General features: G+C 40.8%; 1 protein-coding gene across 10 annotated transcripts in view; it reads right to left on the bottom strand.

Moving 5' to 3' along the window:
- The window catches only part of GALNT13 (polypeptide N-acetylgalactosaminyltransferase 13), a 199,104-nt gene that overhangs the window by 79,313 nt on the left and 93,261 nt on the right, over positions 1-26,530 (bottom strand). For 9 of the 10 annotated variants that reach the window (XR_003923877.1, XR_003923880.1, XR_003923881.1 and 6 more), the window contains one exon: positions 11,839-12,007. Coding sequence is in view for 2 of the 10 variants with exons in the window: in XM_030017557.1 (XP_029873417.1) it covers positions 11,839-12,007 (169 nt within the window). In the remaining 8 variants the exon portion in view is untranslated. Of the gene's footprint in view, positions 1-11,838; positions 12,008-14,303; positions 14,314-22,063; positions 22,079-26,530 lie in introns of those variants that run through there. The other variant, XR_003923883.1, reaches the window with a different exon arrangement.

Below are 26,530 nucleotides of genomic sequence, written 5' to 3'. Positions count from 1 at the left end.
TGTTCCCATCAGCACCAATCACCAACGCTGGCATCTTGGGCATCTACCCCTGTGTTCACTCACAGCATTTCTCCCATAGCTTTGTGGTGCAAGAGCTGAAACTCAGCCATACCTGAATTGTTATTATGAAATGCAGACAGCCTGAAATCTGCCATTTCTCGTCATCCCCCATGCCAGTACCCCCTGGGAGCAAGTCAGCACGTGCGGTCTCGATGCTGAGGTATTACTCACCGTTGCGGAGATGAATTCATCGCTGCTTAGCGAAGCTGGAAGACAGTCATGTTTCTTTATCTCCTTCTAGACCTGAAACATGCCACCATCGCATTCAGATACCTCACAAGATGCCAGATAATATCAGTGCATATTGATTACATGCCAAGGCACATTATGATGCTTTATTCTATGCTAATAGCACATAACAAATGTTATTTGTGCTCTGCTGTACCTGGCTTTCAAGAGCGCACTTGTACATCGCATTATTCCGGTGGGATAGATCTGGTATCCACAGAAATACTCCAAGTATTTCCATCTTGCTCTAATCTTGAACAGGATTTAAAAACATAAGGAAAGGTGCACTTAACTTAAAATAATTCCGGCAAAACAACAGCTTATTCAATGTTCAGCAGTAATAGAAGACCATTTCTGGTTTCCCTCTACAAAGAATGGCAACCAAAACCCCCACCTCTCTTTGCTAAAGCAGTTTTGAAACACCAAGTACCTCAGGGGAAGCCAAATGCAGCACTGGCGTAACTCCAGCCATCAGAGCTGCTAAAACATCCTACAGACCTCTCCAAAGCCAGGCCTTTGGCCAGAACTTTCACGGAAAACTACATTTAGAGACTGCTTCCATATCACAAACTTTCTCTTCAAAACTGTTAACTGTGCCATGTGCAGATCGCCACCGCTCCTTTTCAGGTTTTGGGTTAGCTTTCGAAAAAAATCACACGTTGGAGTGTAAGTTAACTACCCCCAGTAAGCAAAAATTTATTTCTAGAGTAAGTGATAACTCTTGTACTACGAGAATCTTATTGCCTGAAATAGTCTTCTCCTCATCTAGTTTAAATAAAATCTGTAAGTTACTTGGGGAAATTGGAAGTGCGAAAATGAAATATATGGTACAGTATTATGAACAGAACAAAAGACTGTCCGAGTGTTTGAATTCCCTGCCAGAACAGCATTAATTTAAGCTTGATCTGTTGTGTCTCCGCTTTGCCACATGCAACTCTCAGCTCTGCAGGAGCTGCAGAAGAGTCTGTGTCTGACGGCTCTATGGAGAACTATTGCTCTCAACCCAGAGAGATAATGCATTATCCTGTAATAGATACTGCTGCAGCATTTCAATGCACACAGCTTTAAACTCTACTTTAATAAATTTACTTAAATTGCAGCAGTTCATATTTTGAACTGAAATGTATGCAAATGAAAGGTAAATAGAAAATAATTGAACAGGAATTTATTTCACTTAGAGGAAAGTCGAACTGTGCCAGAACTGCACCTACATTGTCTTACTAAATTTTGTTGTATCAAAATACTCCAAAGCTAACCAATTTCTATATCCAGCAGATGATGAATGTGAATATGTCTTATGAAAATTGTTCTCTGGTGTTTCATTACAGAGCATAAACATGTTTGCAGTTTGTAGGAGCAAACACCCTTCACTCACACCTTCAGCTATCGCTGTTCATAAAGCTTCAGGTATAGCCTTGAATATCAACTCTTCCTTGGGGATTTTCAACTCCAAACTTCATTTTAATATTTTAGAAGTTACTTCAGCAGTCATTTACTAAACGCTCGAAGTTCCTTTTATGTTTGACGAACACCACAATAATACAGCACAGTATTATTAAAAGCAAACAACACAGCATAGAGGGGACTATTTTTCAGAAGACTATACTAGAGGCCCCTTTGTATTTTCTCCACTTTTTCCAACAAAAATCAAAGATCTGTAGTGGAAATTACAGTTCAGATCAGATCAGGCTTTTTTGGATGGTTTTCGATCATTAATTTTGTTCCATTTCCACTGCCATTTTTCATTATATCATTGCTGAATCTTCTTTGAAACTCACCAAGCTCATGTCAAACTCCCCCTACTTGTTAAAATATTTTGAAATATTTGAAGTATTAACTTTGAATCCCCAAAATCTCTTCTTCATATCTGCAATAAAGGATATAAGAAACAAAGAAATCATTTTCACGTGCTTCTGCTTTCACACAGCTCTGGAGCCCCCAGCTAAGGGGTGAAATTCTGCATCACACAAAGTAAAGATAAGAGCAATGGCACACTTTCGTGGCGCAGTTGCTTAGTTCTTCAGCGTTTGCTTATAGGTATAAGACACGTCACCATGCTGTGCTTGGCAAAGCAGGTAACCCATGTGCTGGATTCAGAGCTTCCTCCCAAAACTGAATTCCTGGTAAGAAACCGACTGCAACAAATCAGCCAAAGGCTCTGCGACCCACTGGTCCTCCGTGGGCTCCCAGGCAAATCACTGCTCCTGCGCTCTCCTCCCACACACGCGCCCACCGTCTGAATGAACGGCCGGTCAGCTCCTTTTGTAAATTCACGAGGATTAGTACTGTACTACAAGGCAAGTCAAGAGCAGTAAGTCAGTACACTTCTGGAAATCTCCAAATACAGTTTTCAAAACTCAAAGTGCTTTTTTCCAGCCTGCACACACTACCACATAAATTACTGGGAAATGACTCTTTTTAATTGCATTCTTACTTGCAACAATAATGCCTAAATTTTTAGAGTTTATGGGATAAGGTAGAGAGTAGCCAATTTCTCTGAATGAATGCACATAACCAAGTTGGGGGACAGCTTCCATCAAGGAGGACATAAAACAGGAGCATGAGTTACCTGTACAGGCTTATTTCCTGGTGTTCTCGTGACTATTTCAGATTACTCCTTCGCAACAAAGTGAATTTTCTCTTCGTGCCACAAGCAGTTTCAAAAAACAAGACCATACTGTCAGCAGAGAGGGACAGATACCCCAAAAGAGAAGTTGTCCAGTGTTACATCCACCATGACCAGATGCAGCAGAACAGACGCCCACCTGGGTGGTGGCCAGAGCTTCTACTGCAGGGCCAGTACTGCCTCGGACAGATGCTTTTAATGGGTCCTTAATTTCTGCTTGGCATTAGTGAGAGACACCCCGCGATGCCGAGGCCATCTATGTACCTGCTGATAAAAGCTGAACCTTATCTTTATCTTTATTGCTTTGACTGTTTAGTGCTCAGCTGCCAGCAGAAATGAACTTATACTAATGATCTGGTTGTAGAACCATCATCTAAGAGGCTGCATGGCTGAGATGGCATTTGCTTGTCTCACTCCCCATCCTCTTAAAAAAAAAAAAAAGCATAACAACATTGTTTAATCATTAAGGACACTTGTTTTAGTAAAAAAACTATGATTAGTTTTTCTTGCTGCTGAATATAATTTTGCAGGCTCTTCTCACTTCTCAGTTGAATCTAGAGACTCATTCCCACATTTCCCTTACAGGCACGTATAAAAGCTGAACTTTGCTCCCTGCAACAACTGGTTGGGCCAACAGCAGCGATCACAGTAACCATCCATTTGTGAGCCTTGACTTGCCAAGCAAAGGGGACAGCTCTACATGAAGGAAGCAATTTCATGCTTGAACAGCCTTGCACTATTAAATCAGAAAATTGAGTTACAGCCACTTCACAGAGTGGACTCTGCTGCCAGCGAGGGTCAGGATCAGCCTGTGGGTACACAGGGGAACTGTCCTGGGACAAGCTGCTGAAGGAAAGGCAGAACTGATACAAAACTGATATACCTGAAATATCCATCCTTTCTGTTTCAGTACTACATATTTTCCTAAAGCGCATACCACACGAGGACTAAATACCTACCAGTTTGTCATGCCCAGCCAGCAACTAAATGCCACACAACCTGTCACTGTTACATTATTTAGGGTATTTATGGAAAAAACTAGGAACGTGCTTATCCTTGCAATGTGGATAACCTTGACATACTTTAAAAATGTGAAATAGCCATACATTTTTAAAAGATACGTAAGCCATGCAGATCAAAATCTTCAATTAGGCACCCTCACCACCCCCATTTTCAAACGTCTGAGGGAAAAGCTGCAATGCCAGCTGTCCTGCAGACTCTCTGGGAGAAGATAGGATGGGAAGGAGGTGAGGTCCCATCAGGACTGGCTTCCAAGGCAGCCTGAAAATTCATTACTAGAAAAAAACCCGTGAACAATACCTGCCAAATAACACTGAGGTTGTCCGTTCTCTTATATGAACTGTTTAAGCATTTACTAGTATTCAAAGTCACTTGAAGCCATAAATAAAGGAAATTAAAATATCTTCTTTAGATCATTTTTTTCTATAAATAAAATCATTCTTGATACCTAGTAGAGTGGTATTTTGAGGGCCTCTCTGATAAGGCCACTATCCCAAGCTGACAGCAGTGCTGCCAGGAACTGAAATTTGTTTTCAACTATTTTAACACTAAGTAAGGAGCTGACTTCGATTTTACAATCAAATCCCCTCATATTAACTGCCTTACTCCAAAGCAGACTGCAGTCCACATGAAACAGTGTGTCAACAAGAAGGTTTATCTTTCTGGATATCAAACTCTTTGGAAGTTCTCTGAACAAAGGACATCTTCAAAGGTTCACGTGTATCAATGTCTACACAAAAATGCCAGTACTAAGTACAAAGAACTAACTAGGTCAACAGCCAAAACCACTTATACAACCTCCAGATGCAATTCCTTCTCCCTAGCAGCATTTCTGCTCCTTTGGTACACCTCCAGATGTAGAGAAGTTTAATCCATTTTCAGATTAACAAGAGTAAGCCAATTCCACTTAAATGAGTTGTATAAATATACCTCTACTGAGCATTCACATTTTCTTCTCTTCTTACACATGGGTGCTTTGCTGATGATGTTTGAATCAAAAATCTTCCCTTCGTATCTGTGGCTGTTCTGTCACATACAGCAGGCTTCACTTGGCACGCACATATATAGAGATAATATTCTTACCCATGCATTGCTCATTCCTAGTTAAAACCACAAAACTAACGGCCAATCCGATAAAGTAATTTGAAGAACAGCATTTTTTTCTGAACAGTAACAGTGTAAAGCAAAGCAAACCGCCAGCCTGTCTTGACCGTGGCTCCTGGGAACGATCCAAAGTCCACCTGCGAGAACATGCTCCAACAGCTATCGAGTGCTGGGCAGAGACTCGAGGCTTCCTCGCATTGATTACCCTCTATCAAAGCTACGACACCAGCGCATTTTTAATTTTAGGGGCAATCCCGCATGAAAGAATCTCGTCGCAGTTGCTATTGCTTTGGCAGTATGGGGAAACTGAGAGTTCAACAATTAGAAAGAAGTTAGTAAGACAGCAAGCTAGTAAAGAAAGGGCTATAAGCATGCTTGAGTTACATTATTAGGCTTCCAATCGGCATGGCCACAATACAAGTAATGAATAAAACAACTGGTAAAGTTATTGTGGTCCATTATAGTTGCCTTTAGAAACACCAGCTACCAAATCGTTAGAAAAGATATTGTAAGTGGAATTTCCCCACATACACCAAGATGCTCCACAGTGACGGCACATTTTGCAAATGCCAACTTAAGTTTATCTGGAAATGTGACCCAAAAGATCTCCTCTCCTTTCCTGAGCCTAGCTAAGCTAATCTGAATTGAGGCGTACTCTCAAGAGAGGTCCTGCCTCTGCTCCAGCTAGCCGTGTGAACGGGGACTGCCATTACACAGCTACAACAGTGCTGAAAGGGAGGATGGAATCAAAGCCCAACTTCTATGGGAAAGAACAGCAGCGAAGGGGAAAGAGCAACAAACTTTAATTGCTCCTTTTGTTATATGAACGTACAAATGAAGGACTCACAAAACCAGTTTAGAAGCCATCTGTTGCCTCGTGAATGTATTCTTCTCATTGCTGGAGAATTACTTTTCTTTTTTAAATCTTAACAGTCTTTAGCTAATTTATACATTGGGAATTGGCTTTGATCTTATACAGACTACCTGTATGTACTTTCTCTCCCTACTGTCAGTCACCCTGGGTGACTTTTTTCCCCCCTAAACAAGGTGGAATAATTTCTAAACTGTTATTTCAAAGTAATTTTATCCAAAACTAATTACCGATTTCTCCCTGAGCTTACTTGTTCATGAGTGGTTTACAGATTCTCTATGCGTAACTGTATATACACAGTAAAATCTTAAAAAATAAATTAGCTTTTAATTATATGAAGCTGTAAGCAGATAAACCGGGCAACAAAGGAACTCTTATGTACATTATCCACCATGACTTAGAGCTGGAAAAAAACCTAATACAACACTTTCTGGTGGAAGGCAAATGGATTAGATGTGAACATCAGAAAATAAAACAATTTACCCTCCCTTATCAGGGCTAAATTGCATGAAGAACAAATAGTGGTCTCGCCAAAAAAATCTAATCAAAGCTTCCTGCCCTGTAACATGGAGTTCGAGGCACTAAAGGATTTTCACAGGCAGTGATTGCCGCTTCTACGCTACTTCTTTCAGAGCCTTTTTTCCCCCACCCTGGGACCACCCATCCAGGTTTTTGCTTTGAAGAAGCCAACACAAAACTACGGCACTGAGTTTAAGCCATGATTACTGTTTAGAAAATTGTAATGTGAGTTTGTTTCCAATCAGAAATGTATGCTTATAAGCACATAACACACACACACACACACACACACACACACACACACACAAACACAATGCAACAGCTAACTTCAACCTAAATTTCAATTCTAAGAAAATCCAATTATAATGGTTCAGCAATTTGTAGAATAGCACTTGCAACCTTACTCATCCAGAAAAGATTGAAGATGGATTTCTTCCCTTGCTGGAGAAAATACTTAGAAATAAAATTAAACATTTCTACGTTGAATTAAATTGGGTTTAGGGTTTAATCAATAGCTACTTCAAATTAGACCTGACACTGATTAAAATCTTCAAGTTGGCCATTACCAGCAGAACTCAGGCAATTGAGGGACATTCTCTGGTAGACAACACTAGACATAATGGGCAGCAAGTTAAACTGTTAGCGTGACAGTCGCATTCATTAGCTGGAATTAAAATATCAACACAGGAGCAGAGATGCAATGGGATTCAGCCATACTGTTTCATTACAGCACACGGGAGGTGGATGTTGTGGTCTCCTGATTAGAGAATTCATTCCCACAGAAGTCAGAGCAAACTCTCATTGACCTCATGGAGGTCAGGACTTCACATCAGGTCTATTCACAAACATCCCTGTTTGGGAGAAGGACGAGACAAGAGACAGACGCCTTATTTCACAAAACTGTAAAGGGAATTTCTCATTAGCCAGCAACCAACCCAGCCTTCCCTGTCTTCCTGCGACTCATAAAATGAAACTTCTTTTTAGAAATCTAACATCTTTCCTTAGGAAAAAAATCTCCCTCATCTTACAAACGCAAGTACTGTGGTTGCAGTGTAAATCCAGAATTAGCTCACAGTCATCAAACATTTAAGCAGAAACAGAGTCACAAAAGGTTTCGGGAGTTCTTTCGTCTGCTAATGTGAAAAAAATTAAGATTCCCTCAGGTTTTTTTCCCTCTTAAATACGTGTTTCTTATTTAGACTCTTGTGACACTTACACCCGCCCCCTCCATTTGCCACAGCACTGCTTTGATTGTCTGGAGGCACAACAGCAGCAACGATCCCAAACAGCGAGAGCTCTCTTACTCTCTGCCGCTGTGGGATGCGAGTACCAAGCTGCGGAGGGGAGTGAAAAGGACTGACGAGCATCTTTGATCCTTACTCCAAGTTTGTACGCTGTAGATTGACTCCCAGAAGTACACGCAAAGTGCTATGTAGACAGCAGCAGCCTTGGCAAAGCAAGTGAAATCTGTACACCCACATCAGGAGGTCGGGATAAAATTGCCTGCATGAATAAAAAGGACAGCAAGGAACAAAGAGGGAAAAGGAATGAGGAAGGCCAGAACAGGAACAGAATGGAAATGGATTAATTTTATACATATATAATATATATAAAATAAATATATAATATATGTATACACATCCCACAGCAACGAAAAAGCTATTCTGTCAGTGTACTACTTCCCTTTCACTGCCCTTTTCCCAATGACTTTGCCAATAAACGTACGGTCGCAAAACTAAAGAATTAATTTCTAGAATGAGAAATTACAACAAGGCTCTTCTTTTTCTAGGGCTGTTTGTTTCTTATCAGAATTCTTACATCTATTTGTAGATATTCATTTGTGACATGGACATAATATTATAACACACAAATCTAATTAATTCTCGTAGGCAGTGGGAAAGGCAGTGGGAAATCTCACCAGGAGATGACACTTTGCATTTAGGGTTAAACCGCAGCTGGAAATCAAAACCTTCTAAACACAGAACTAATGGGTAAGCTGAGGTTTTATTTTCATTGAAGACAGGGTGTGGGAAGTCAGACACATAATTTTCTGTTTTAAGCCTATACTTGACACCACCAGGAGCAGGAAGAGGACATCACTGAGAAAAAGGCATTCAGTTGCTTTTCCAACATCTCAATTTTAAACGAGCCCAAGACTGAAAGTTGCTGCATCTGTCAGGGACATCTCATGCAAGACAGAGAAGAGGAGCAATGCTCAGGACTGCTGCCAGTAGCTGTGACTCCCCTCCGCCCCCGGGGACCCCCACACAAGCCTGATGGCACACGAACCCTTAATTGCTTGCGCAGAAGCCGGAACGGAGACCGCGACTTAATGGCATGGCATACGCTCAGAAACGCGAAAACGCCACTTACACGCAGCGAAATGTTGACATGTGATAGATACAATAAAAAGGTCAAGTCATGCCAGGAGTTAATTAGTCCTGTACAAATGCCCTTCACTCCTTTAATCCCCCGGCATCGTTACAGAAATGGAGAACAGCTTGGCCATTTCCCAGGGCCCAATCTGCAAATAACTCAGTGGCGATGTGGAGCTCCATGGGGCTGATCCCATCCTGCTCCCCTTCTGCTACTGCCCTACAATGAGTCAACCTTATCCTGACGACCTTCCAGCAAAGTTTCGTCTCTCTGGCCTCAAGTTTTCTGCTGCATTTAGTGCAGCTGCTTCACAGCCAATACACTGATTTAACACATTTACACCTTGATAACATTGATCTTTCCATCAGCTCATGATTGCCCGTAACACAGCAGTGTCCGCAGCTACACAGGTTATTGTGAATTTCCCACTAGACAGCATGTCCAACAAGAACATTTTTTATTTTCTTTTCTTCTATTCATCTACTTTTGCCGCAGAAAACTTCCTGGCCTCTGAAAGAAAAGCTTGCGTTTATAATGTGAAAGACGCAGAGAGTTAGACACCCAGTGCAAATTGGATGCCTCTGTCCTCCATGTCAATAAAAATGTGTCTTTGTCATACACTAAATACATTAACCATAAAATCATATTCTTCCTTAATAGCAAAGCATTATAAGCTGGCTTTCAGAACAATTTAATACTGCCTAAAGACAGAATATGTACAGAAAGCATCTGTCTGAAGAGGAAAATGAGAAAAGAAAATTATTTTTTTTCTAAATCCCATAATACTGTCTGTCCTTTCAACAAAGGATACAAAACTTCTGTTCATCAAGAAAATGCATTTAGACAGCTTTCTCTCCATATTAAATAGCTCATCTCCCTTAGACTGAGTAGAACTCTTCATTAGCTTGAACATCTTACCCTTTTCTTCAATATGCACTTCCTTTTCAACGCTTGCTCCAAGGGAAAGGAGAAAGCTTTCCAAAACAGATCAAGAGGCTTCGCAGGTGCCCCCCTTGTTCTGGTGTGTGCAACACTCAGGTTTTGTCTCTTCGTGGGCTGCAAAGGCTCCGTGAGAGAGGAGAACCTAACACTGAACTGACCACTACCTGGGCAGTTTAATGCAAGCTGGGCCACCGGCCAAGAGCATCACGGTACAAGAAAACAATTAGGCAGCAGCAAGGGAAAACCCAGCCCAGCAGCGCATCGCATCCTCCCCGCTTCCCAGAAAGCCTGCAAGATGCCCCGCGCCCGCTGGAATCATTTCAACAGTGAAGCCAGCCCCACCAGATCGTCATGACGTGACTACCCTCGGCACTCTTGCAAAGGGCAAGCAATAAAGAACAAACAAGCAATAAGCAATAAAGCCTTTCTGATGCTTCCGTTTCGTGAAATATGTCTTTGCTATGATGTGAGGTGTCGTTTTATGGGAACTTGGCGTCACTGAATTACAAATGACCGTGCTGTGGAGAAGCACCACCTATGTGGTTTCTGAACAAGCTCTATTGTTAAAGTAATGCTTCTACTTCTATTATTTGCAGGCATTTACAAATAAAATCTAGGGAACAAAGTATTATTCTACTTTTCATGGGAGCCTGAAGAATTTAATTTCAAACAAAGCATGATAAGCAAGATTTCAGCTAAGTGACAATTCAGTTTAAAAACCAAAAGTAATGGGAGGTTTTAGAAGACCTGACCACTTGCATATATTTAGCTATGCTTATATTTCTCTAAATTTTTATTTGTTATAAGCTGCAGTACCTGTAAATCAGACTGTTTATGTAGGTGAAGGAGAACAGGGAGAAAAACTGAATTGGAAAAAGGTAAAATTCAATCAACGCTAGGTTTCTATAAAAATCAAGTGGAAAAAAATATTCCCGCCTCTAAAAATTTACTTCCAAAAGTATCTAAGTTTGGATAATCCTCCACGCATGCAACTTCTGTTAGAGATTCTTATGAGAATGCCCCTATAAGCAAAAGTCCCAAGTTAAATAAAATGGGCTTGCTAGCCTACTCCATCAGGTAGCGTTAACACTGCTCCTGGGAGAGAGGAGGAAATTCTCTGACTGCTGAAAACAATGGATACCACAGACCTAGGCTTTTTTTTTTTTTTTTTTTTTTTTTTTTTTTTTTTTTAAGTACCATAACTTGTTACGGGATCTTTAGATAGCAATTGGAATCCCTATTTAAATGGAGATACACACGTACATTTGTACTTTCACATCAAATACACGTGGAAACACAAGCCCACTGTTGTAACTGGAAAAATTAGTCTGTAAATTCCTTTAAAAATAATTCAATGGGCTTGGTGAAACACTCCCCCAAGCTATTCCACAGTCTCAAAGTCACCACACAAACGTCAGGCTTCACTCAAAAATAATGATTATACGTTACTAGACTTAAAAACAAAACAAAACCCCCACAAAACCCCAACCACCAAACCCTCTTCAGTTTTTGTATTGTTGCAAAACATTTTGAAAGATGTTCTATAAAATTCTGATTATTCTGGAAATGTTTCTGGATAAAACTAAAAGAAAACTACATCCTGCAGGTAGTTTTTGGTATTGGTAGCATTTTCTCTTTATCAGCGTTAAAATGTCAATTTTAAAATGCTGCCAGCATAGTTATGAAAATTTATGAAGTAGACATTGATGTTTTTATCATTTTAAAACCCTAGAAATAAAGTTTTCCCTGAAGAAAAAAATATTTAAATTATCCCAGGTGATAAGACACACCAGAGGGCATTTTGTTATGTGCCGCAATGCAAATGGATTGCTCTAAGTTGACAATTATTCAGCTGTTCACAAAATAAATTCCACCAGATAATAACATTTGTGATGCAGTAACTCTTCTCCTAAGAAAGTTGTGCATTAGAAGCCAAATCTAGAATGGGTAAACCCTGGCATTTTCAAACAGCTTCCTCAGGCACCCACGGGTAGTAACACCCACTAATTAATTAGCCTTGGGACAGTGCCGTATCTCATGCCTTGAAAGGGTAGGCAATGCCGCCGCTCTGCAGAATGCACCGGGGACTCACCCGTCTAATCTCACGTCAGGCAAACTTCGGTTCAGGGCAATCAAGTCACTGGCCATAAGATTAAACTGGTTGATTTTAAACAGCTCTTTCATCTTCTCCTGGTCATCCTTTGGAATGAGCACAGCCTTTCCCATCTCTCCAGGTCCTTCTTGGTTTCGAGAAATAACAGCTGTAACACAAAACAGCAAAAGCCAGCTTTTAGTATGCGGGCATCAGTTCTCTTCTTCACCAATGGGGCTCTGCAATTTTTGGTGTTCAACAAGGAACGTTAAAAAACATAACAACACACCACAATTTTCTCTGTGCTTCCCTGTGAGGTTTTTTCTCTATCTGGATCCAAATTTATATGTAGTTCCTTTCTAAGATGACTAAAAAACCCAGATTTGTTCACTTGCAGCTTTTGGTTGTAATCACAATGACAGTAAATAATTGTTCTCAAGAGATTTACACCAGGACTACAGAGCACAACACCAGATTCTCTGTGAGATTCTGCAGACAGAAAAGGTTTGGAAAACACTTTTATAGCTACTGAAAATATTTGAAGAACATGTGTATTACACTAATTCTAACCAACTTTTTTTTTTTATTTAATTTAGTTTTAACTACCAGGCATGTGATAGCATAATCCCATCCCCGTAAGTACATAAATCAATTAATCTTCACTGATCAAAAAAAAAATCTATCCTGAAAAATACAGTACCCCAACCCTGACAGAGTATCTTTTACATACTATTAGAGACTAGTTTTGAGAAATATTTGTACAGTCAATTTTGAATTTTAAGGAAAATAACAGTATCATCTCATATAAGCACACAAAAATAAACAAGATGCTGACTGCCTTTTTAGGCAAGAGCATATGAAAAGGAAGGAAACATCCCACCTATACAAATAATTATAATAATAATAATAATCATTATTCTAAAGCAAAAGCTTTAGACAAAGGATGACAGAATCACCACCAGTTTCCTTCTCTGACCTCAATGTGCAGCTAAGCAGAAGAGGCCAGCTTCCCTCCCAACTACTTATTACCTAGATGCTGTACCAACCAACAGAACACGGAACACCTGAATCCTTAACCAATTTTACATTCACACTTTAAATCAGCCTCTGTCAAGAGGTGTTAATTAACACCGATTAATTTGTCCTCAGTGCTGACTGTCAGTTGCTGCTCTCACGAATAAGCAGAAGCCAACCCTTCCGTGCGTGACTCCAGTCCTCACACACACGTGGTCCTGCAGCACCGTACTGGGCAGGGACTGATGCTCACGGTGCCTTTCAAGCTGTGAACTTCTGTGCCATATTCCAACATTACCGTTTTATCTTAACGAAGGGACCGTGGCTTTGTTTTTCTGACATCCCGTTCATTTTTCATCTTTAGTATTAAAATTACTTCAAAACATTTTGATGCTTAATATCTTGAAAGACTGTCACTTTTGAAGCCTTCTCTAGTACCTGAAGAGTAATTAAATCATTTATTTTTGCAACCAAAAAAAGAAAATGCTACAAGAATAAGCCCTTTTCTACAAAATGCACAGAAAGCAGACTAAGTGACTTTTTAAGGAGAAACCTATGATTTTTCCAAGCAAATCAGACATCAGGGCTTGCTAGAACAACCTAGCAGCAGAAATTTACATAAAAGGCTTTTTAAAAATAAATATTACACACCCTGGGCACAGAAATTTTGTTTCTGCAGTTCTAGTTTATGGTTCAGTTGAGCGAAGAACATTTTACAGTATTATCTGATCTATTTTTTTATCCTTCCCTTTGATCAGAAGTAGCACCTTTATACTCTGCAGCAGGAAGAAATTATTAGCTTTTGCTGTGATTACATGCAAAGATGAAATTGCTATCAGATAGATGCTTAAATCTTAAACGTGGCAACTCTGAAGCTCCCTGCGTCCGGCATGATTTCCTAAGGATGACAGGCTCAGTGGTTAACGTCTATTGGGGTCGGCAGCATCCTCCCGGGAGCTAAACAGGCTGTGGCACGGGCACCAGCACTGCAGGCACGCTTGAGATGCTATTAGATACCTTTTTTTCATGTCTGAGCAGAGCCGCTGATTCCTCTCACCTGGCTTTGGGAAAGGAATTCATGACTACACTGCTATGTATGTTCCCTAATAGGCAGAATTTTATCTTGGAGAATACATCTCGCAGTCAAAACCGTTTAGAAGTACCACTGGCAAGAAATAAAGTATGAGAAGAACATAGCCGTGCTGTGCTTTTAGCTGCCTCTTAGCGCAATGCTGCACCTCGCCGCAGCTACGCCTCACCCGCAGAATTGCTTAGAAACCTGCATTGCCCACATACACACACAATTATACGTTATATATGCCATTAAATTCCTCTCAGAACATTTCATAAGGTATATTTATGTAATGCGTAATACGAACATGAAATATTCCGGATTAATGGCTGGTAATTAAACTCTGCTATATCATCACTTTCTGGAGAAACGATGAGACTCCTCAGAGACTGAAATTTGAAAAGCTAGTCCCTCAAGCTGCAAATGTTGTTTATGAAAATAAATTCTGACTCCTTTTTGCTGGAAGAGGCAGAGGGCACAGATTTATCTAAACAGCAGCAGGAAGCAGGCAAAGAGAGTCAGCCTGAGTGCTGAAACCGTGGAAAAACAGGTAAGAAGCACAGAAAGGAGCCTGGCCAATGCCTTTCTCCCCCAGAAACGCAACATAAACGGAAAGGAAGGAATGCCTCAAACAAGGGATGAATGTCTCTGCGGAGGAAAAGGAGTGATGAGAAGGTGAAGGAAGTTTGTCCTTGCGGCATCCTTCAGTCTGATCACCTTTTGGAAGAGGAATTCTTGGTTTTTCTGCCTCTGAAGCTGTATTTAAGGGTCTGTACTACCTCCATGACTTTACAGACCCTATCCAGAAGACCAAGACCACCTCTCCATAATACCCCATCAGCAGCACACACATCATCTCCCTGCCCAGGCAAGGAGCTGCCTGGTTCACGTTCCGATCCACTCACTGCAGCCCCGGCACGGGCACGGCGAGGGGATCGGGCATCTCGTGCCATTAACGTAGAGCATAACTAAACACCTCTGAAACAGTAAGGCAACATACCAAAATGTTTCTCTTTTCTGCTGAAATACTTTGGGATTGGCTAAAAATATCTTAGTGACAATCTCCTGTAGAAATCAGAAAGTTTTCATTAAAACAAATTATTTAGGGGAAAAAAACAGAAAGAATTTAGCAACTCATTATTAGCACAGTCATTATTACGACTGTAAATTTGCTGCCTCTCCTTGTAGTAAGCCAGATATCAAAATTGTATCTCCCTAAAATGTGTGGAATACCAACAGTGAAGGGTTTCATATTCTGAGCCCAAATAACAGGAAGGCAGCTGTAGAGGATGTTATGCTCCACTGTAAACTCACTGTAAATTCATTAGAAATCCCAGCGCATTCGCAGTGTACCATCACACGGACTCGGATTAAACTCAGCCTGAAAACTTTTGTTTATTCTGCACGAAAGCATGAGTTATATATTCCTTCATCTGCAAAACTAATTTTCGTTACAAGATTCTGTGTTCTTCTGTTGTTTACTAAGGTCCATCAAGATCAAACTTCAAAGAGATTTTCTTGTCCTGAAGTTTAATATAAAACTAATCAGAAATTTCCTCAACAGCCTTTCCACTCGCATGGTTTTATTCAAAGCAAAGTATTATCAGATTACATTTCAATCACAGCTTACACATATCTGTGATGGAGAAACATATTTAATTCTGCTATAGTTAAAATGCAGCAACCTCAGCTTATTAAATCTTTAGAGAAGCTGCACACTGTTTATGAATTAACAACCACGTACACACCAGCATTTTCAGAGGTGTAACTTGAATCCGTACCCAGGACCATCTCTTCTTGCATTTTCTCTCCCATATTTGAATAAATAAGTTTTGAGCCCAGAGAGTCTGTAAGAAACAGTCCTCAACCGTCTCAAACCCAGCAGATGCAAAGCACACAACAATGCAACCATATTCAAGTTAGAAAAAATAACACTTTCCATTTTCCAAACAATATAAAATATTAAAATAAGAACCAAGTAGATGGCAGGAATATTTAGCAAATTAAGATCTTTTGTAAACATTCAATTTGACCAAACTTTTCATAGAAAATTGAATTTTTGCTAGCATCGAATAGATTTGAGAGTCTAAAGGCAGTGTCAAAAGTTTTCTAACACCAGGTATGTCACCAAAGTTGGCTTTCTAAATGCACAAAGCCACTATAAATATTTCTACTGAATGATCTGTTATTTATCCAATGCAAACAAAACAATTTTGTTTTTCCAAATATTGATATTGTCGTTGCACCAAATTTTTATGTTCTGCTTTACCCTCTTTCTAGGAAGTACAGCATACTTCATTAGTACCGCATACTTCAAATCAAACTGTTCAGATTATTTTATGAAATACCAAATTTGTATTCAAGTTTCCATACAAAAATCTTTATGTAAAACATACACACACACACTTCTTCAATCAGAGAACATAAATATAACACAAAATCTCTTCATCTAGAGGATAAAAAAAATCCGTTTCTTAAGTATTCATAATGTATGAATGGTAAAAGAGGCAACAATCAGTGAATGCATGCTGCTGATTATGAATTACTCCACCTGTACTGGTGTTTATAAGCTAAAATGAGCATAGCAAGCAATTTCCTTACAGAGTACATCTTTGAAAATATCACTTAGAATTTACTGTCCAAAACACCTTTTCTACACAGCTTTTATACTTCTTTTCAACAGCATTGTGAAGATCATTGACTTTAAATGACTCAGCAGTGAGTAACTCCATCCCTCTGCAGTGGTAATGGCAAGATGGGTCTTCACAAACAGGGGCTGCCCAGATGTTGCAAAAAAATATGCAAATCCTTCAACTAGGAGAGGTCTGAGATTTTCCAACCCCTGTTGCCTCCAGGTTTCTTCCCCAATGGAAAGAGCTGATTCACTCCACAGAAAGCTGCCTGTCCCCATCAGTAGCAGCCCTTCTGCGCCCAAACCCACAGGTAAAAGACAGTGTTGTCATGTTTCCAAGTACTTGAACTCACCTCCAGGCTTGTATTTTAAATAACTTCCAATTGTACCGGGGACCCGAGGAGGGACTCGGGGATAGCCACAATCCTTGAAGCCAGGGAGGAAGAAACTGAGAGATGTATTTAATTTTTCTTCATAAACATTACCTGGCTGTCTATCAGTAAGCTTATTAGCACGTCTGATCCATCAATACCTTGGGAGTGCTTCTGCTGCTGGTAAGTTGAAAGTTTTAATGAATACTAAAAACAAACGGGAAACAAAAAACTTCGACTCATCTGTTATTTGCTTTTCCTTTGGGTTGAAAAGCCCACCTCCATCCTTACCTGGCTTTCCTCTTCCTGGTACACTTGTACCATATTTCAATGTCACACTTCACTGTTCTTCGCTATTTCTGCCTCATTCTGTGATCGGGCCTTGCTGATGGGTCTCCATGGGCTTGTGTTGGTCTTTCACACTACTCCTCGGTAAACTGATAGAGTTTTTATTTACTGTACTGTACCTTCCTGAGCTTCAGGGACATAGGTGCCGGCAATTTTGTCTCATGCTGTACTTCAAGTCGTTTCTAAGCACAGGGACAGGTTGCATTTTTGACCATATGTACAGCAGTAGCCTCCCGAATTCATTTGCGTTTGACTTGCTTTGCATGAAATCTTACCCAAAAAGCACTATTCAAGGCTTTCACCCACCAGCGTATCTCAGTGTATAAGCGATCCCTCTGGCAGCACTGAAAGCCCAGTTATCCTGCTGGCAAAGGGCATCCAGGAGAGCCTCTCCTGCCAGTGAAGTTCACGGATATATTTTGGCACTAACAGTCTGTATAACGTAAATAAGATTCACTCAGGTTTAGAAGTCTTGAAATGAGGGAATCTGCCCATTTCCAGAAGGAAGCGGGGACCCTCTGTGTGTCCGTGGCAGGAGGATGATGGAGATGAGAGGGTATCAAACAGAAAGCAGCATGGACGGCACAAGGATTTGCGGAGCTGGAAAGCATCCCCACCCACAGCACAGGTACCTTGAAACAAACACCCAACACAAGTTTCAAAACTAGCCCCCAGTGAGAGAGGACGTATGGAAAACCAAAGCAGATTTATAGGCTGAAGTAACTGCGAAAATTATTTTTGTACACCAGATTAATTCACTTTTACGAGAACTTGATTAGAATACCGTATTTTGATTCATACTTAAGATTTCTAACTTACCTTGACCATATTCCCCTTCATAAAGTGAAATGAGTCTCGGTCCATCATTAACAGGTTTTTTGCCAGCTCTATAAACACGAATGTTTCATAAGGTATCTGTGACACAGCCCTAAATACATTTTAGTCAATTTACAAATGTGTCTTAATCCTCAGCAACCATCAAAGTTCATTAAGTATCCTTCCTGTATACTAGTTACATGAGATGATGCTAAGTCAAAAAAGAAATTACTTTTTAGATATCTGAAATACTTAAGGGAATACTCCACTTCCAGGAAAGGTTGAAGAAACTGAAACACTTCAAAACTGCAAAGGCTCTGTTTTTGATGGCTCTGTCCTTACGCAGAGATATCTTGGCTGAGGGGTGAGGAGGAATGAGCAGAACCAATACCTGGAGGAGACGTTGAGATTTGATGCCATCTACACGGCATCTCCTTGGTATATCATACTACCCTTGACAAAGTACGAGGTGACCTGTGCTTTAGTAATCTGAGATCTTCTGTCATGTGTGTCTTGAAGACAGAACTATTTCAGTAATTTTTTTTTTTTTTTTTTTTTTTTTTAAGATAAGCTACTTATAGTCATAGCTCAAATAATGCGAGTACTACCATCAGAAAGCCTTTCTGCTTTCGGTATGGATGAGCTCTGGGTAACACATACTGCAGATCCAAAAGATGACTGTCCATCCTGACACATGAGGACAAGCTTGAGACACACACCATGGTCCAGTAAAAAGGCAGGAGAAAAATACTTTCTTACACATATATAATTACATATATAAACATACATATACACATATATAGATAAACTATCTTAAATGGTAAACAAAATCCAGAGGATGGCTGCCTATAGCTGCTATCACATGAATCCCATTACTGCTGCCAGGTGTGTATGACAAATACACACATCATTTCTCCTTTCCACAAAGATTGTATTAGCTCAATCTTCTAATATTAAGAATTCACACTGTGAAAAACCTTAACAAAATAGAGACCTACATTCCTCGTCTCCTCTGTAAATCACATTGATTAATGAACTTGAAATTGCAGTCTACTTGTCATTGTTTAAATGTACGATGAAAGAAGGAAAATGAGAGAAGAATAGGGATGGAAGTGGATCTCAAAAGGTCACCTAAGCTTTCCCCACACAGGACACAATTAACTGGACTTAAAACATCCACAGCATATGTGGGCTGTTGTTTTGGGAGGTTTTTTAAATATTTGCTTTGAAACCTCTGAAAATAGAGTTTTTATAGCCTTTCAAGGAAACCTAGATGAAATCCAAGCAACAAAATAAATTACTGAATTATACTCATACCTTGATACACCTGAGGAAATAGAAGAATTTTCATGAGCTAAACACATAAAAACTGGAGAAGTGATGCTCTTTAAGAATATTTAAGGGTTGAGCATAGGTGGACAAAGTTAGAAGTATGTGTGGGGAACTGAGCAAAGAGAAATCTCAGCTAAAGCCAGAGAACAAACGGCACGGAGGAGGTCAGGCTTCTACTGACCAAAACCAAAGTCTGTGCTGATGATTCAGTGTGCAAACTAAGAAAAACTTGTTTGTCATGTAATCTGCAACAGAACTGTGAAAAACATAGGAGTAAACAATATCAACAGCAGAACTGATTAGATGAAGCGTCTTCAGGCCTCTTCCAGTTTTTATTATTATAATTCAGTAAACCACAACCAAAAAGCTATCTTTGTTTTGTGCCCATCTGGGAAAGGCTTCCATTAAATTGCAAGGTGACAAATCATTTCCTAGATCAGGACAAAGGTCTCTCTGGCTTAGTACATTGTCTCAGAGCAACTGATAGATCATGGCAGAAAAGATAAGACCAGGTTTTAAAATAATTCTTTCAGAGATTTCCCTTTGCTCAGGTGGGGGCTGTACCGAGACCATTATGTTCAACAGATCGCCACCAGCTTGCATACTCCCTCTTTAAATCTATTTATCTTTTTGACAATGAACTGCATGACTTAACTGAGCATTGCTGGCAAAAAAAAAGTGTCCCTTTTATTTGCTTTGGATTTGCTATCTCACATTTTCATTGGTTTTTACCTCGGTATACACACTGAATCCCTAATCAACCTCCTCTGCTTATATATGCCTTTACAAATCCTCAGTTTATCCTTCTTTGCTTACCACTTTTCCAAGCAGTAGAATTATTTAATTTAGTCTCTCCCCACAGAGAGGCCAAACAGTACCTGAAATCATCCTTGCCTGCCTTTTCTAAACCATTGATTTCACTCAATGAAATTGAGCTTGGTTTGAATGAAGCACCAAAAAAAAAAAAAAAAAAAAAAACGCCAAACAAAAAAAGCTTTTGTCCTTCAAGGGCATAAATTCATATGATTCTAGCAAAGCAAACAAGGCTGCTTTAATTTGCAGCAGAATTCTTCTGTGATTATCTTTCAAGATGTTGAAACCAAAGTAATCTACAAATCTCCGCAGAGTTCTACACCTTGCCACACTTGTGTAATTTCAGAAGGGGCTGTATACACTTAACCCTTTTCGAAGGAGGCTTCTGTATGGACCTCACAGTGCTTCCGTTAACTCTATTTAATAGTTGCAACTAAGAAGGAGCAGTGATTCAGCAGTTTGCTTGTTAACTTACTGAAGCGGATTTCAAATATTTCTGAAGTGTGCTTTTAAAAAAAAAAAAAAATGTCTATCAAATATAGCTTTACCTCCAAGCACAAGAATTAACAGCTCACCTCTTCAATGACCATCTTGGTGCACGCAGGGATAATGGAACTGACTGAAGCATGCCCACAAAGAATAAAAATGCTATTTTTCCAGCATTCTGCCTGCAGACATTTTTCATCATCTGTCAGCCAAGATAGGCCTTCTTTGGAAATGAAAACAACCCCCTCACAAGGGCTTATTAGAAGTGCTGAGGTCTTTGGTGGAGTGGAGAATAGAAAGCACAAAATTCAAGATAAAGAAAGGGGTGGGGGTGGGGGGTGGGGGAAGCAGAGCCCAGTAGATTTCAAAGTATTCAATTTATTTAACAATTCAGTAAGAGCACTGCACAAGGACTGTTGCACAAATAAGCATGACAACTCTCAGAAGACATAAGGACTCATCATCCATGCTTTTTTTTTGGTTGTTTTTTCACCCCAAATGTTCATCTTCTGTCCTTATACTTTGGCTGCAACACCTGCACTTCAGTTCTGAGTAACAAACAACACTGCAAACATAAGGATGCTGTTTTGCAGAGAGCTCTTCTATGGGGGGCTGTGGGGTCCATCCCCCCAGAGCTGAGTCACCCCCTGCACACCCGTCTGTGTCCTACCTTCCCGGGCTAAGCTTGGATGGGAACACCCCAAAAACCTGTTGGTCTCTCTGGTCTCCCCAGACGCACAGCCCAACCATCAGCTCATCCCACCCAGACACGGCGAGGACTGCTGCCCACAGCAATGTCCCGGCGGTATTTTCAGACCCTCAGTAACACATAAGCAGCAGCGATGCTGATGGGCAGAAACCACAGCTTTTTGGTTTAACCACCAAGCACACTGCAAACGCTTTGAAAGGTGAGGGTGTTCTGTGGGTACCGTGTACAAACGCGATCAATAGGCATTGCAAAAAAAGAAAAATACCCTCCGCATCGAAAAGCATTTTCCTGTTTCAGAAACTGTCTAGTCAGTAAGGCATTCCAATCTTATTCATGTATTATTAATTGGTTGAAACTTCTAAAAGCTGAAGTTGGAAATACCACTTTATACTTTTCCATCACAGATAAAAACCTCGGTTTCCCCCAACAGCAACAATCAGACTGGATTGCTTCAAAACTACCAGTTTGCTCCACAGGCTGCAAGCCCCTCTCTGAAATCTGAAATCTTCCTCCGTAGGGATGGGTTAGACCCCCGACCACGGGGTTACGTACCACTTCTGCAAGGAGGAACCATCCCGTGCGTGCACAGCCCAGGAGAGCCGGGGGTCCCTGATGGCACCTTCTTGAACAACAGAGCAGAGAACTCTCTTTTTATTAAGGGTCTGACGTCAGCCCAAATCTCGCTCGTTCTGCAGCTACCAGCATCACAAGCAATTTGAAAGGAAAAATTCCCAACTTTGATGTTATTGCTGTTTGGAAAGGTAAAAACAACTAGATGAGGACAAAACTGATCTCATTATAGAGATAGGGAAGAAAGTAGCTAAAGGGGTGTAAGCCCCACGCAATTACACTATCTGCCCAATACACGAAGTCTTCTCAGACATCCCCATACACAGAATACGTAGAAGATAAAATGTGAATGGCCTACTGGTAAATATATCTTAGTAAATGATAATTTGTCTCTGCTTATGATGAAAATTTGAAAAATGTATTTCATAAATAAACTTCTGATTGAAAGAGGAATATATACATCAAACAGGGAGTACCATAGCTGGGACCTGGACACCAGGCAGAGCTGGCTGCTGCCTCTCCTGCTGCCCAGCTGTTCCCTCCATCAGCACAGGCACCCAGTCTTTCCCAAGGCAGGTTAAGCATCACGCAGTTTCCAATTATCACCGATTTATATTTTACTACAATACTAATACGAGGCATAAAATCATTCTTGTCTCAGTCTCAGAGGAATCTTATCAAAACCTGTGCTCGGGTCTCTCTGATACCGCATGCTATCTTTAGCTAGGCAAGCTGGCTAAATAGAGAGCTATACACGTAGGAAGATGCTCCTAACTTTAACGTACCCTGAGCGCAGCCTCGCTCCGCTGCCTCGGGCACCCACCAAGGGATGAAATGTGACTGCAAGCATCCCCTCCTTCCAGCGAGGAGGTGCCGTAGCTGTGTTACATGCAGTTTAACACCATTTTGCAAATTCCAGGAGCTTCCTCCTCCCACAGCCTGCCGGCCCCAGCCCTGCGCTTCTCGGGAAAGCCAGGAGCCTGGCCGCAGACCTCCGTCGTGCTGCATTTTCACACGGATGGGGTCTGCAGTCTTAACGTGGCTGCTTCCCCAAGGGCTCAGGGATGACTGTCAACAAACTGCAGCCTAACTGGAAAAGAAACGACAGCACGGCTGGAGCTGGAGGGGTGGAGATGAGTCTGTAATAAGGAAAGACAGCAAAAAACCCTCCACCGTACCGCTGTGCTGGCTGGAGCAGCATCTGGACACAGGCAGAAGTGACATCTAAAGAACTAAGTAAGTCAGAAAAAGACTGAAACCTCATTGTTTAAAGAACAACAGCGGTTTGTACTTCCCTATCAAATTTATCTATATGTGGTATACAGTCTTATTTTCTAAATAACAATGATTTGGTATTACTAAAAATACTTTTGGTACAGTTTCACACAGGAGAACCACAGGTTTTCAGCTGCAATCAGTAACTCATTATGAATGTGAGAGAGCATTAGTTTTTGTTTGGGGTTTGTTTTTGTTTTTTTTTTTTTTAACAGAAAGTTGTCATACAGTATTGAATAATTTCCTTGGGTTTTTTTTCCTACTGCTAAACAATATTCAGGGGAAAAAGATCACCTAAGCAGTTGTTCTAGGCCATGGAGCATTGCCCTTTGGTTATAAAGCAGAACACGGTGATCCCTGCTAGCAGGAGCTGCACTGGAGATGGTCCATGCGGCAGCCATTTCACATGGGGAAAACCTCCAGTCTCCTGTACTGAAGTCCCAGAACTGGATTTATTCTAGTCTGTCATTAAATTACTTGTGTAACATTTCAGTTCAAAGCATTATCTTTATTGCTTATTTTATCTTCTTTCATTTTTTCCATTAAATAAGGCAGCTGAAAGTAATAACTTTATTTTTCCAATGGTTTTGCTTGAGCAACCAATTAATAGCTGTGTAGCCTGATCCATACAGCCCTGCCTCCCAGTGCTGCCAGCAACGGTGATATACAGCAGCTTTTATCCAAAATTCAGGAAAAGCCCTTGCAACATTCACTGACTTCAGAAAGAAAAGCACACTGAAGCTAAGGAACATTCCTGCTCCATCACCCAAAACACATGTCCAATTTCACAGTCACCAGGAATAGTCCTGACATGATGTGATACATCCTAACTGCCATCACTGCTATTTTGTATTTGTGTGCATGGCTATCTGAATTGCAGTAACCTTCTACTAGCCTGCTACACGGAAGGCTGGGGGTTTTTGGTTGGTTGCTTTGGTTTTTTAAACCTGAATCCTAAACAAATAATTCTCGGTTGCATCTCCATAGTGCATATAAGATATTTTATCCCAAATAATTTGTTGCCATAAACTCCATGCAGAATCCAATAAACTGAAGGATCAATTCACAGTCCTTTGCCATTTACGTGATGTATCTCTGCTGCTCAGAACTATACACAGACTTATCTTAATCCAGAACATAAAGAATTCTAGTTTTAATTATACAGGAGCAATAAATCCTGTAAGGTTGTCATAAACATCATTAAATAGATCATTTACTTCACAGTATTTCTCAACACAAGAGTACCATGATTCTGAAAAAAAAAAAAGAGTGTTACTTTCCAACTAAACTACTTTTCCGTACTAAAAGCATCAGAACTCATTGTAACTTCTGTCATAAATACACTTTTTTCAGCATTTCTGCTTCACATGGTGTCTGGAGACATACCGGCCTAAACTGACTCTGCTATGGATAGCCTCAAGGCAGAAAGCCTAAAGAGGTACCAGGAGGTCTGGAGTGAGAGAATAAACTGAACATCAGATTTTTTAAAAAATACCATTTAGGATGGATGTGAAGTCTACTTACAGATACTGGCTGCCATTTCTAAGAGAGAAGATCTGAAAGAAGGCATCTTCTCATCAGAAAAATACATCAACTTTCTATGAACATTCTTCATTAATTCATAAGAAACCTACACACAGTTAAATGATGCAATCTAAAGTTAAAAGGTTTTCACATTTACTAGCCGTGTTTATTACACTGCAGTAATAGCTACTGCTAGATTTTGATAAAAATTCAAAGTCTAAATAAATATCATACTAGTTCAATGCAGTTCAGAACCATAGCTGTTCTTTTTAGCAAATCAGCTGTAATACAAAGTTAAGAAACCACAGAAACTGGACTCAGCAGTCATACTGTTTTCAAGAGGATAAAAACAATTACGCGCTCCAGCCCACCCCCTTCCAATCTTACTGCATACCTAATCAGTTAATAAACAGTATCTTTATGGATGTGACAATGAAAGGCTCATATCTTTTTCAAAAAAATACAGCATCTCCAGGTATTGCCTGCTTTATTTTTCCACTATAATGGACTTCAAGACAAACTAGAGAATGAAGCGATGTGAAAGCCCTGATACTAGGTAATCACTGAATCTCTGAAAAAGTCTTTCAGTTGGCTGAGGAAAGGCGTTGTGAAACCTCAGCCTCTGTAAAATCTCAATGGTTATGTTACCAGCCCTGAAGGAAGAAACCGTAAATACATGACTCCCAATTATGTCATCAAACGGTTTCACGAGCAGTCACCCTTCTCTCCTCCACGCAGGCCATCGGACTGAGCTGCTTCGGGGCTCGTGTCCGCCCGGGCTGCCGCGGCCAAGCACCCTCGGGGGCACCCGCAAGCACCAGTCAGGTCACGTTTACAACGGCAAAACCAAAAAACCTCCCGAGCTCTACCCTGCGCTAGCTCCTGGTTATAATTGTAAATGGGCAGTGTAGCCAGCAGAGGAAAGAGCAGGGATTAACGTTTCTTGGGAACAGCTCAGAGGAGAAAAATGGAAGGCACTCACCATGCAGAGAAACAAAAATTCTAGTAGAAAGGGAAATTAAGAAGACACGAAGGCGAGAGCGAAAAGAGCTCCGTCTGCTTGTGACTCTCTTGCAGCTCACACCACCAGGCAGCAGCTTTCTGCTGAAAGTACCGGCTACGACTGTGGCATGAGTAACGTCCGAAGCAAAGACCGAGGGAAAGCCCTGAGCGGGCGTTACACACCGTGTGTGTGCCTGGGGATGGGGACAGACTAATGAGAAATCACTGGGGTCTTCTTCAAGGCCTCCTTCCCTGCCCGCACGCGCTGCCTGACGGCACATGGGCTCCCTGCAGCACCAGGCTTCACAGGCAGCGCCTGCAAGGCAGCCTTCGCCTCGTGTCCTTGGGGAACTCGCATCAACAGCGCCGATTTACTTGCTTTTCTGCTGTTGGAAACAGGCAGTGGCTATGTTTCTATCAATCCAAAACTTCTAGGATAATTTTTTCTGCTTTGTGGTTTCATACACAAATATAAAACCAAGGATGCATAAAGCAAGACGGGAAAACTGGCCATTTCTAATTGAAAGACATCTTACAGAAACTTAGGACAAGGCTTCAAGATCAGCAAAGAACAGCAGCGAGGTTCAGCCTACTCACGTGCCTCCTCCGTTGTAGGAAAAATTATCCCGGTCAAAAACCCGAGAAAAGGAGAGGATTCACATCGGTTCGGATGGGCACTCTGGAGCAGCCCACTGCTCCCTAAGCCGGCAGCGCTCGGACACGACGGC

Source organism: Aquila chrysaetos, chromosome 6 (assembly GCF_900496995.4).
Source record: "Aquila chrysaetos chrysaetos chromosome 6, bAquChr1.4, whole genome shotgun sequence".
Lineage (NCBI taxonomy): Eukaryota > Metazoa > Chordata > Aves > Accipitriformes > Accipitridae > Aquila > Aquila chrysaetos.
This window is presented reverse-complemented; position numbering and strand designations above follow the sequence as displayed.